This window comes from Pseudophryne corroboree, chromosome 5 (genome assembly GCF_028390025.1).
Source record: "Pseudophryne corroboree isolate aPseCor3 chromosome 5, aPseCor3.hap2, whole genome shotgun sequence".
Lineage (NCBI taxonomy): Eukaryota > Metazoa > Chordata > Amphibia > Anura > Myobatrachidae > Pseudophryne > Pseudophryne corroboree.
In genome coordinates this window covers 143710442-143723720 of record NC_086448.1, presented here as the reverse complement: position 1 = coordinate 143723720, position 13279 = coordinate 143710442, and the positions used below count along the sequence as shown (strand labels likewise).

Below are 13279 nucleotides of genomic sequence, written 5' to 3'. Positions count from 1 at the left end.
ACCAGTCTATATATTAGCAGCAGACACAGTACAGTGCGGTAGTTCACGGCTGTGGCTACCTCTGTGTCGGCACTCCGCAGCCCGTCCATAATTGTATATACCAGTGACCTAACCGTGGTTTTTTTTTCTTTCTTTATACATACATACTAGTTACGAGTATACTATCTCTTTATCAACCAGTCTATATATTAGCAGCAGACACAGTACAGTGCGGTAGTTCACGGCTGTGGCTACCTCTGTGTCGGCACTCGGCAGCCCGTCCATAATTGTATACTAGTATCCAATCCATCCATCTGCATTGTTTACCTGAGGTGCCTTTTAGTTGTGCCTATTAAAATATGGAGAACAAAAATGTTGAGGTTCCAAAATTAGGGAAAGATCAAGATCCACTTCCACCTCGTGCTGAAGCTGCTGCCACTAGTCATGGCCGAGACGATGAAATGCCAGCAACGTCGTCTGCCAAGGCCGATGCCCAATGGCATAGTACAGAGCATGTCAAAACCAAAACACCAAATATCAGTAAAAAAAGGACTCCAAAACCTAAAATAAAATTGTCGGAGGAGAAGCGTAAACTTGCCAATATGCCATTTACCACACGGAGTGGCAAGGAACGGCTGAGGCCCTGGCCTATGTTCATGGCTAGTGGTTCAGCTTCACATGAGGATGGAAGCACTCAGCCTTTCGCTAGAAAACTGAAAAGACTCAAGCTGGCAAAAGCACCGCAAAGAACTGTGCGTTCTTTGAAATCCCAAATCCACAAGGAGAGTCCAATTGTGTCGGTTGCGATGCCTGACCTTCCCAACACTGGACGTGAAGAGCATGCGCCTTCCACCATTTGCACGCCCCCTGCAAGTGCTGGAAGGAGCACCCGCAGTCCAGTTCCTGATAGTCAGATTGAAGATGTCAGTGTTGAAGTACACCAGGATGAGGAGGATATGGGTGTTGCTGGCGCTGGGGAGGAAATTGACCAGGAGGATTCTGATGGTGAGGTGGTTTGTTTAAGTCAGGCACCCGGGGAGACACCTGTTGTCCGTGGGAGGAATATGGCCGTTGACATGCCAGGTGAAAATACCAAAAAAATCAGCTCTTCGGTGTGGAGGTATTTCACCAGAAATGCGGACAACAGGTGTCAAGCCGTGTGTTCCCTTTGTCAAGCTGTAATAAGTAGGGGTAAGGACGTTAACCACCTCGGAACATCCTCCCTTATACGTCACCTGCAGCGCATTCATAATAAGTCAGTGACAAGTTCAAAAACTTTGGGTGACAGCGGAAGCAGTCCACTGACCAGTAAATCCCTTCCTCTTGTAACCAAGCTCACGCAAACCACCCCACCAACTCCCTCAGTGTCAATTTCCTCCTTCCCCAGGAATGCCAATAGTCCTGCAGGCCATGTCACTGGCAAGTCTGACGAGTCCTCTCCTGCCTGGGATTCCTCCGATGCATCCTTGCGTGTAACGCCTACTGCTGCTGGCACTGCTGTTGTTGCCGCTGGGAGTCGATGGTCATCCCAGAGGGGAAGTCGTAAGCCCACTTGTACTACTTCCAGTAAGCAATTGACTGTTCAACAGTCCTTTGCGAGGAAGATGAAATATCACAGCAGTCATCCTACTGCAAAGCGGATAACTGAGTCCTTGACAACTATGTTGGTGTTAGACGTGCGTCCGGTATCCGCCGTTAGTTCACAGGGAACTAGACAATTTATTGAGGCAGTGTGCCCCCGTTACCAAATACCATCTAGGTTCCACTTCTCTAGGCAGGCGATACCGAGAATGTACACGGACGTCAGAAAAAGACTCACCAGTCTCCTAAAAAATGCAGTTGTACCCAATGTCCACTTAACCACGGACATGTGGACAAGTGGAGCAGGGCAGGGTCAGGACTATATGACTGTGACAGCCCACTGGGTAGATGTATGGACTCCCGCCGCAAGAACAGCAGCGGCGGCACCAGTAGCAGCATCTCGCAAACGCCAACTCTTTCCTAGGCAGGCTACGCTTTGTATCACCGCTTTCCAGAATACGCACACAGCTGAAAACCTCTTACGGCAACTGAGGAAGATCATCGCGGAATGGCTTACCCCAATTGGACTCTCCTGTGGATTTGTGGCATCGGACAACGCCAGCAATATTGTGTGTGCATTAAATATGGGCAAATTCCAGCACGTCCCATGTTTTGCACATACCTTGAATTTGGTGGTGCAGAATTTTTTAAAAAACGACAGGGGCGTGCAAGAGATGCTGTCGGTGGCCAGAAAAATTGCGGGACACTTTCGGCGTACAGGCACCACGTACAGAAGACTGGAGCACCACCAAAAACTACTGAACCTGCCCTGCCATCATCTGAAGCAAGAAGTGGTAACGAGGTGGAATTCAACCCTCTATATGCTTCAGAGGTTGGAGGAGCAGCAAAAGGCCATTCAAGCCTATACAATTGAGCACGATATAGGAGATGGAATGCACCTGTCTCAAGTGCAGTGGAGAATGATTTCAACGTTGTGCAAGGTTCTGATGCCCTTTGAACTTGCCACACGTGAAGTCAGTTCAGACACTGCCAGCCTGAGTCAGGTCATTCCCCTCATCAGGCTTTTGCAGAAGAAGCTGGAGGCATTGAAGAAGGAGCTAAAAGGGAGCGATTCCGCTAGGCATGTGGGACTTGTGGATGCAGCCCTTAATTCGCTTAACAAGGATTCACGGGTGGTCAATCTGTTGAAATCAGAGCACTACATTTTGGCCACCGTGCTCGATCCTAGATTTAAAGCCTACCTTGGATCTCTCTTTCCGGCAGACACAGGTCTGCTGGGGTTGAAAGACCTGCTGGTGACAAAATTGTCAAGTCAAGCGGAACGCGACCTGTCAACATCTCCTCCTTCACATTCTCCCGCAACTGGGGGTGCGAGGAAAAGGCTCAGAATTCCGAGCCCACCCGCTGGCGGTGATGCAGGGCAGTCTGGAGCGACTGCTGATGCTGACATCTGGTCCGGACTGAAGGACCTGACAACGATTACGGACATGTCGTCTACTGTCACTGCATATGATTCTCTCAACATTGATAGAATGGTGGAGGATTATATGAGTGACCGCATCCAAGTAGGCACGTCACACAGTCCGTACTTATACTGGCAGGAAAAAGAGGCAATTTGGAGGCCCTTGCACAAACTGGCTTTATTCTACCTAAGTTGCCCTCCCACAAGTGTGTACTCCGAAAGAGTGTTTAGTGCCGCCGCTCACCTTGTCAGCAATCGGCGTACGAGGTTACATCCAGAAAATGTGGAGAAGATGATGTTCATTAAAATGAATTATAATCAATTCCTCCGCGGAGACATTGACCAGCAGCAATTGCCTCCACAAAGTACACAGGGAGCTGAGATGGTGGATTCCAGTGGGGACGAATTGATAATCTGTGAGGAGGGGGATGTACACGGTGATATATCGGAGGGTGAAGATGAGGTGGACATCTTGCCTCTGTAGAGCCAGTTTGTGCAAGGAGAGATTAATTGCTTCTTTTTTGGGGGGGGTCCAAACCAACCCGTCATATCAGTCACAGTCGTGTGGCAGACCCTGTCACTGAAATGATGGGTTGGTTAAAGTGTGCATGTCCTGTTTTGTTTATACAACATAAGGGTGGGTGGGAGGGCCCAAGGATAATTCCATCTTGCACCTCTTTTTTCTTTTCTTTTTCTTTGCATCATGTGCTGATTGGGGAGGGTTTTTTGGAAGGGACATCCTGCGTGACACTGCAGTGCCACTCCTAAATGGGCCCGGTGTTTGTGTCGGCCACTAGGGTCGCTAATCTTACTCACACAGTCAGCTACCTCATTGCGCCTCTTTTTTTCTTTGCGTCATGTGCTGTTTGGGGAGGGTTTTTTGGAAGGGACATCCTGCGTGACACTGCAGTGCCACTCCTAGATGGGCCCGGTGTTTGTGTCGGCCACTAGGGTCGCTAATCTTACTCACACAGCTACCTCATTGCGCCTCTTTTTTTCTTTGCGTCATGTGCTGTTTGGGGAGGGTTTTTTGGAAGGGACATCCTGCGTGACACTGCAGTGCCACTCCTAGATGGGCCCGGTGTTTGTGTCGGCCACTAGGGTCGCTAATCTTACTCACACAGTCAGCTACCTCATTGCGCCTCTTTTTTTCTTTGCGTCATGTGCTGTTTGGGGAGGGTTTTTTGGAAGGGCCATCCTGCGTGACACTGCAGTGCCACTCCTAGATGGGCCCGGTGTTTGTGTCGGCCACTAGGGTCGCTAATCTTACTCACACAGTCAGCTACCTCATTGCGCCTCTTTTTTTCTTTGCGTCATGTGCTGTTTGGGGAGGGTTTTTTGGAAGGGCCATCCTGCGTGACACTGCAGTGCCACTCCTAGATGGGCCCGGTGTTTGTGTCGGCCACTAGGGTCGCTAATCTTACTCACACAGCTACCTCATTGCGCCTCTTTTTTTCTTTGCGTCATGTGCTGTTTGGGGAGGGTTTTTTGGAAGGGACATCCTGCGTGACACTGCAGTGCCACTCCTAGATGGGCCCGGTGTTTGTGTCGGCCACTAGGGTCGCTTATCTTACTCACACAGCGACCTCGGTGCAAATTTTAGGACTAAAAATAATATTGTGAGGTGTGAGGTATTCAGAATAGACTGAAAATGAGTGTAAATTATGGTTTTTGAGGTTAATAATACTTTGGGATCAAAATGACCCCCAAATTCTATGATTTAAGCTGTTTTTTAGTGTTTTTGGAAAAAAACACCCGAATCCAAAACACACCCGAATCCGACAAAAATAATTCGGTGAGGTTTTGCCAAAACGCGTTCGAACCCAAAACACGGCCGCGGAACCGAACCCAAAACCAAAACACAAAACCCGAAAAATTTCAGGCGCTCATCTCTAGTTAACAGTATGACAAACGTAGGAGCCTCTGAACAGACGGCTCACAACAAATAACAACCCGATTTTTTTTGTAACAATAACTATGTACAAGTATTGCAGACAATCCGCACTTGGGATGGGCGCCCAGCATCCACTACGGACTACGAGAAATAGAATTATCGGTAAGTAAAATCTTATTTTCTCTGACGTCCTAAGTGGATGCTGGGGACTCCGTCAGGACCATGGGGATTATACCAAAGCTCCCAAACGGGCGGGAGAGTGCGGATGACTCTGCAGCACCGAATGAGAGAACTCCAGGTCCTCTTTAGCCAGGGTATCAAATTTGTAGAATTTTACAAACGTGTTCTCCCCCGACCACGTAGCTGCTCGGCAGAGTTGTAATGCCGAGACCCCTCGGGCAGCCGCCCAGGATGAGCCCACCTTCCTTGTGGAATGGGCCTTGACAGATTTAGGCTGTGGCAGGCCTGCCACAGAATGTGCAAGTTGAATTGTGCTACAAATCCAACGAGCAATCGTCTGCTTAGAAGCAGGAGCACCCAGCTTGTTGGGTGCATACAGTATAAACAGCGAGTCAGATTTTCTGACTCCAGCCGTCCTTGAAATGTATATTTTCAATGCCCTGACAACGTCCAGCAACTTGGAATCTTCCAAATCGCTAGTAGCCGCAGGCACCACAATAGGCTGGTTCAGGTGAAACGCTGACACCACCTTAGGCAGAAACTGAGGACGCGTCCGCAGTTCTGCCCTGTCCGAATGGAAAATCAGATATGTGCTCTTATACGATAAAGCCGCCAATTCTGATACTCTCCTGGCTGAAGCCAGGGCCAGTAGCATGGTTACTTTCCATGTAAGATATTTCAAATCCACCGATTTGAGTGGCTCAAACCAATGGGATTTGAGAAAATCCAAAACTACATTCAGGTCCCACGGAGCCACTGGGGGCACAACCGGGGGCTGTATATGTAGTACTCCTTTTACAAAAGTCTGGACTTCAGGAACTGAAGCCAATTCTTTCTGGAAGAAAATCGACAGGGCCGAAATTTGAACCTTAATGGACCCCAATTTGAGGCCCATAGACAATCCTGTTTGCAGGAAATATAGGAATCGACCCAGTTGAAATTCCTCCGTGGGGGCCTTCCTGGCCTCACACCACGCAACATATTTTCTCCAAATGCGGTGATAATGTTGTGCAGTCACCTCCTTCCTGGCTTTAACCAGTGTAGGAATGACCTCTTCTGGAATGCCTTTTTCCTTTAGAATTCGGCGTTCAACCGCCATGCCGTCAAACGCAGCCGCGGTAAGTCTTGGAATAGACACGGTCCCTGCTGAATCAGGTCCCGTCTTAGAGGTAGAGGCCACGGATTTTCCGTGAGCATCTCCTGAAGTTCTGGGTACCAAGTTCTTCTTGGCCAATCCGGAGCCACGAGTATCGTTCTTATTCCCCTTTGCCGTATAATTCTCAGTACTTTGGGTATGAGAGGCAGAGGAGGAAACACATACACTGACTGGTACACCCACGGTGTTACCAGAGCGTCCACAGCTATTGCCTGAGGGTCTCTTGACCTGGCGCAATACCTGTCCAGTTTTTTGTTGAGGCGAGACGCCATCATATCCACCTTTGGTTTTTCCCAACGGTTCACAATCATGTGGAAGACTTCTGGATGAAGTCCCCACTCTCCCGGGTGTAGATCGTTCCCGGAATGAACACTGCTGACAGTGCTATCACATGATCTTCCGCCCAGCGAAGAATCCTTGCAGCTTCTGCCATTGCTCTCCTGCTTCTTGTGCCGCCCTGTCTGTTTACGTGGGCGACTGCCGTGATGTTGTCCGACTGGATCAACACCGGCTGACCCTGAAGCAGGGGTTTTGCCAGGCTTAGAGCATTGTAAATTGCTCTTAGCTCCAGTATATTTATATGAAGAGACATCTCCAGGCTTGACCATACTCCCTGGAAGTTTCTTCCCTGTGTGACCGCTCCCCAGCCTCTCAGACTGGCATCCGTGGTCACCAGGACCCAGTCCTGTATGCCGAATCTGCGGCCCTCTAACAGATGAGCACTCTGCAACCACCACAGAAGAGACACCCTTGTCCGTGGCGATAAGGTTATCCGCTGATGCATCTGCAGATGCGATCCGGACCATTTGTCCAGCAGATCCCACTGAAAAGTTCGTGCGTGGAATCTGCCGAATGGAATTGCTTCGTAAGAAGCCACCATCTTTCCCAGGACTCTTGTGCATTGATGCACAGACACTTTTCCTGGTTTTAGGAGGTTCCTGACAAGTTCGGATAACTCCTTGGCTTTCTCCTCCGGAAGAAACACCTTTTTCTGAACCGTGTCCAGAATCATTCCCAGGAACAGCAGACGTGTTGTCGGGGTCAACTGAGATTTTGGAAAATTCAGAATCCACCCGTGTTGTTGCAGCACTACTTGGGTTAGTGCTACTCCGTCCTCCAGCTGTTCTCTGGACCTTGCCCTTATCAGGAGATCGTCCAAGTAAGGGATAATTAATACGCCTCTTCTTCGCAGAAGAATCATCATTTCGGCCATTACCTTGGTAAAGACCCGAGGTGCCGTGGACAATCCAAACGGCAGCGTCTGAAACTGATAATGACAGTTTTGCACCACGAACCTGAGGTACCCTTGATGTGAAGGGCAAATTGGGACATGCAGGTAAGCATCCTTTATGTCCAGGGACACCATAAAGTCCCCTTCTTCCAGATTCGCTATCACTGCTCTGAGTGATTCCATCTTGAACTTGAATTTTTGTATGTACAGGTTCAAAGATTTCAGATTTAGAATAGGTCTTACCGAGCCGTCCGGCTTCGGTACCACAAATAGCGTGGAGTAATACCCCTTTCCCTGTTGTAGGAGGGGTACCATGACTATCACCTGCTGAGAAACCAGCTTGTGAATGGCTTCCAATACCGTCGCCCTGTCTGAGGGAGACGTTGGCAAAGCAGACTTTAGGAACCGGCGAGGGGGAGACTTCTCGAATTCCAACCTGTAACCCTGAGATACTACCTGCAGGATCCAAGGGTCCACCTGTGAGCAAGCCCACTGTGCGCTGAAATTCCTGAGTCGACCCCCCACCGCTCCTGAGTCCGCTTGTACAGCCCCAGCGTCATGCTGAGGGCTTTGCAGAACCCTGGGAGGGCTTCTGTTCCTGGGCAGGGGCTGCTTGCTGCCCTCTCTTACCCCTTCCTCTGCCCCGGGGCAGATATGACTGTCCTTTTGCCCTATTCTTATAGGACCGAAAGGACTGCGGCTGAAAAGACGGTGTCTTTTTCTGTTGGGAGGGGGTCTGAGGTAAAAAGGTGGATTTTCCGGCAGTTGCCGTGGCCACCAGATCCGATAGACCTACGCCAAATAATTCCTCCCCTTTATACGGCAATACTTCCATATGTCGTTTGGAATCCGCATCACCTGACCACTGTCGCGTCCATAAACTTCTTCTGGCAGATATGGACATCGCACTTACTCTCGATGCCAGAGTGCAAATATCCCTCTGAGCATCTCGCATATAAAGAAAAGCATCCTTTAATTGCTCTATAGTCAATAAAATACTGTCCCTATCCAGGGTATCAATATTTTCAGTCAGGGAATCCGACCAGACCACCCCAGCACTGCACATTCAGGCTGAGGCAATGGCTGGTCGCAGTATAACACCAGTATGTGTGTATATACTCTTTAGGGTAGTTTCCAGCCTCCTATCAGCTGGATCCTTGAGGGCGGCCGTATCAGGAGACGGTAACGCCACTTGTTTTGATAAGCGTGTGAGCGCCTTATCCACCCTAGGGGGTGTTTCCCAGCGCGCCCTAACCTCTGGCGGGAAAGGGTATAATGCCAATAACTTTTTTGAAATTAGCACTTTTCTATCTGGGTTAACCCACGCTTCATCACATACATCATTCAATTCCTCTGATTCAGGAAAAACTACAGGTAGTTTTTTCACCCCCCACATAATACTCCTTTTTGTGGTACTTGCAGTATCAGAGATATGCAAAGCCTCCTTCATTGCCGTGATCATATAACGTGTGGCTCTACTTGAAAATACGTTTGTTTCTTCACCGTCGACACTAGATTCAGTGTCCGTGTCTGGGTCTGTGTCGACCGACTGAGGTAAAGGGCGTTTTACAGCCCCTGACGGTGTCTGAGACGCCTGGGCAGGTACCAACTGGTTTTCCGGCCGTCTCATGTCGTCAACTGATTTTTGTAATGTGCTGACATTATCACGTAATTCCATAAACAAAGCCATCCATTCCGGTGTCGACTCCCTGGGGGGTGACATCACCATTACCGGCAATTGCTCTGCCTCCACACCAACATCGTCCTCATACATGTCGACACACACGTACCGACACACAGCAGACACACAGGGAATGCTCTTATCGAAGACAGGACCCCACTAGCCCTTTGGGGAGACAGAGGGAGAGTTTGCCAGCACACACCCAAGCGCTATAATATATATGGGAACAACCTTATATAAGTGTTGTATCCTTATAGCAGCTTAAATATATAAAATATCGCCATAAAAAGTGCCCCCCCTCTCTGTTTTACCCTGTTTCTGTAGTGCAGTGCAGGGGAGAGTCCTGGGAGCCTTCCTCACAGCGGAGCTGAGCAGGAAAATGGCGCTGTGTGCTGAGGAGAATAAGCCCCGCCCCCTATTCCGGCGGGCTTTTCTCCCGTAGTTTGTAATATCTGGCAGGGGTTAAATACATCCATATAGCCTCAAGGGCTATATGTGATGTATTTTTTAGCCATAAAAGGTATTTACATTGCTGCCCAGGGCGCCCCCAGCTGCGCCCTGCACCCTCCGTGACCGTTGGTGAGAAGTGTGTGACAAACAATGGCGCACAGCTGCAGTGCTGTGCGCTACCTTCAAGAAGACTGAAGAGCCTTCTGCCGCCGGTTTCTGGACCTTCAATCTTCAGCATCTGCAAGGGGGGTCGGCGGCGCGGCTCCGGGACGAACCCCAGGGTGAGACCTGTGTTCCGACTCCCTCTGGAGCTAATGGTGTCCAGTAGCCTAAGAAGCCAATCCATCCTGCACGCAGGTGAGTTGAACTTCTCTCCCCTAAGTCCCTCGATGCAGTGAGCCTGTTGCCAGCAGGACTCACTGAAAATAATAAACCTAAAAACTTTTTCTAAGCAGCTCCTTAAGAGAGCCACCTAGATTGCACCCTGCTCGGACGGGCACAAAAACCTAACTGAGGCTTGGAGGAGGGTCATAGGGGGAGGAGCCAGTACACACCACCTGATCCTAAAGCTTTAGTTTTGTGCCCTGTCTCCTGCGGAGCCGCTATTCCCCATGGTCCTGACGGAGTCCCCAGCATCCACTTAGGACGTCAGAGAAATATATTTCTATTGATGCGTCACTCAGTGACAACTACCAGTACTGCTGTACACTACTGCTATATATCCTCTGTGTATGATCCAGAGCAAAAAATATATTTCCATTGGTGCGTCACTCAGTGACGACTAGTACTGCGGCTGCGATAGACTACTGCTGTATATCTGTGTCCAAAGCCAATATTATATTTCTATTATGTATTTGAAAGGGGTGAGCTGTCCATCCATCCAGGGGCTCCGCCCCAGTGTAAAATTAAAATAATAAAAGCTAAAAACAAAAAGCCTTTTTTTTTGTTTATGCTGTACCCCAGTGTACTATATAATTTTTATTTTATTTTCATAAGTACTGTGACACTGATGGTCAGACCGCAGTATATTATTTCCTACTAATACACGCATTGTGTGACGCTGTCGTTGTAGTCAACCACAGTGTGTAATTATTAGATATATATATTTCTGATTCATTTGTGTGACACTGTAACTGCAGTGTGTGATATACAAAATAATTAAATCACAAAAAAGGGGTTCCAAATGTATTTGCCATTGGTGATTTTGTGTTGGAGCACAACAGGTACTTGGTTAGTTAGTGGGAGCAGAGTGCACTTTTAATGGAGCCACAGACACCAGGAGACGCTACAGTTACCAGCCGCCGCCGGACACACAGGAAACAGCAGCGCAAGGACACCAGCCAGAGACCGGACAAACACGCAGGTACCAGAGTAGGGAAAGATAGCGGCTGTGAGTATCCGCCTCTGCCCCCACTAGGTCACCAATGGCTAAGTACCTGTTGTGCTCCCACACACAATTACCAATGGCAAATACATTTGGAACCTGTTTTTTGCACACTGTGGACTCCACTACTTCCAAAAAAGGGCTGTAAACATACAAAATGAACCCTTTTTTCACTCCAAAGGTTTTGCGTTCATATAAATAGGTCTACAAGCGCTCTATTTGTTCAGAGTTATATCCATATTCTTATTATAACTTATTGTCCTATTTACATAACTCTTCTTATCCCCACATTGTAATGAATTCAAATATTATTAATAATTATAAATTAGATACATTGAAATTAAATGAATATAAATAAACTCTCCACACACATATAGTGAACTTTCTGCATATCAAGGATATCTTGGAGGAAATGAAGAATTTGATCCTACATAAATAAAATAAAATAAAATAAATAAAATGAAAATAAATTGAAATTAAAATAAAATAAATCTAAAATATTGTCTTTTTTATTCTTCTTTGCCTTAATCATTAATTAATACATTCTTTTTTTTTATATTTTGTCCTCCTATTATATACATCCAAGGGCTGCTGCTGTTCCGTCTAGCTACCTCGGTGTAACCTTTTAGCCTAAACTGGATAAAAACAATATTGTGAGGTGTTCAGAATAGTCTGGAAATGAGTAGAAATTAACGTTATTGAGGTTAATTATACTGTAGAAACAAAAAACAAGATTTTACTCACCGGTAAATCTATTTCTCGTAGTCCGTAGTGGATGCTGGGGACTCCGTAAGGACCATGGGGAATAGACGGGCTCCGCAGGAGACTGGGCACTCTAAGAAAGATTTAGTACTACTGGTGTGCACTGGCTCCTCCCTCTATGCCCCTCCTCCAGACCTCAGTTAAGGAAACTGTGCCCGGAAGAGCTGACATTACAAGGAAAGGATTTTGGAATCCAGGGTAAGACTCATACCAGCCACACCAATCACACCGTATAACTTGTGATAACATACCCAGTCAACAGTATGAACAACAACAGAGCATCAGACAAACCTGATGCAACCATAACATAACCCTTAGCAATAACTATATACAAGTATTGCAGTAGAAGTCCGCACTTGGGACGGGCGCCCAGCATCCACTACGAACTACGAGAAATAGATTTACCAGTGAGTAAAATCTTATTTTCTCTAACGTCCTAGTGGATGCTGGGGACTCCGTAAGGACCATGGGGATTATACAAAAGCTCCCAAACGGGCGGGAGAGTGCGGATGACTCTGCAGCACCGAATGAGCAAACACAAGGTCCTCCTCAGCCAGGGTATCAAACTTGTAGAACTTTGCAAAAGTGTTTGAACCCGACCAAGTAGCTGCTCGGCAAAGCTGTAATGCCGAGACCCCTCGGGCAGCCGCCCAAGAAGAGCCCACCTTCCTTGTGGAATGGGCTTTTACTGATTTTGGTGGCGGCAAGCCAGCCGCAGAATGAGCCTGCTGAATTGTGTTACAGATCCAGCGAGCAATAGTTTGCTTTGAAGCAGGAGCACCCAGCTTGGTGGATGCATACAGGATAAACAGCGAGTCAGTTTTCCTTCTGGCTACATAAATCTTCAAAGCCCTGACTACATCTAGTAACTTGGAATCCTCCAAGTCACGAGTAGCCGCAGGCACCACAATAGGTTGTTTCAAATGAAAAGATGACACCACCTTTGGCAGAAATTGTGGACGAGTCCGTAATTCTGCCCTGTCCATATGGAAAACCAGATAGGGGCTTTTACATGACAAAGCCGCCAATTCTGACACACGCCTAGCCGAAGCTAAGGCCAATAGCATGACCACTTTCCACGTGAGATATTTTAACTCCACGGTCTTAAGCGGCTCAAACCAGTGAGATTTCAGGAAACTCAACACCACGTTAAGATCCCAAGGTGCCACTGGTGGCACCAAAGGGGGCTGAATATGCAGCACTCCCTTTACAAACGTCTGAACTTCAGGTAGAGAAGCTAGTTTTTTATGAAAGAAAATGGATAGGGCCGAAATCTGGACCTTAATGGACCCCAATTCTAGGCCCAAAGTCACTTCCGACTGTAGGAAGTGAAGGAAACGGCCCAGCTGGAATTCCTCTGTAGAGGCATTCCTGGCCTCACACCCAGCAACAGCTTTTCGCCGTATACGGTGATAATGTTCAGCCGTCACGTCCTTCCTAGCCTTTATCAGCGTAGGAATAACCTCATCCGGAATCCCTTTTTTCTACTAGGATCCGGCGTTCAACCGCCATGCCGTCAAACGCAGCTGCGGTAAGTCTTGGAACATACAAGGTCCCT

At 48.0% G+C, this 13279-nt stretch overlaps 1 protein-coding gene across 5 annotated transcripts in view; it reads right to left on the bottom strand.

Moving 5' to 3' along the window:
* The window catches only part of LOC134927391 (ATP-binding cassette sub-family B member 5-like), a 250582-nt gene that overhangs the window by 17439 nt on the left and 219864 nt on the right, over positions 1–13279 (bottom strand). Inside the window, exon 26 of one of the 5 annotated variants that reach the window (XM_063921770.1) lies at positions 11447–11594. The exons of the other annotated variants lie outside the window; for them this stretch is intronic. Coding sequence (XP_063777840.1) covers positions 11484–11594 — 111 coding nt within the window. The 3' untranslated portion in view covers positions 11447–11483. Of the gene's footprint in view, positions 1–11446; positions 11595–13279 lie in introns of those variants that run through there. 5 annotated transcript variants of the gene reach the window in all.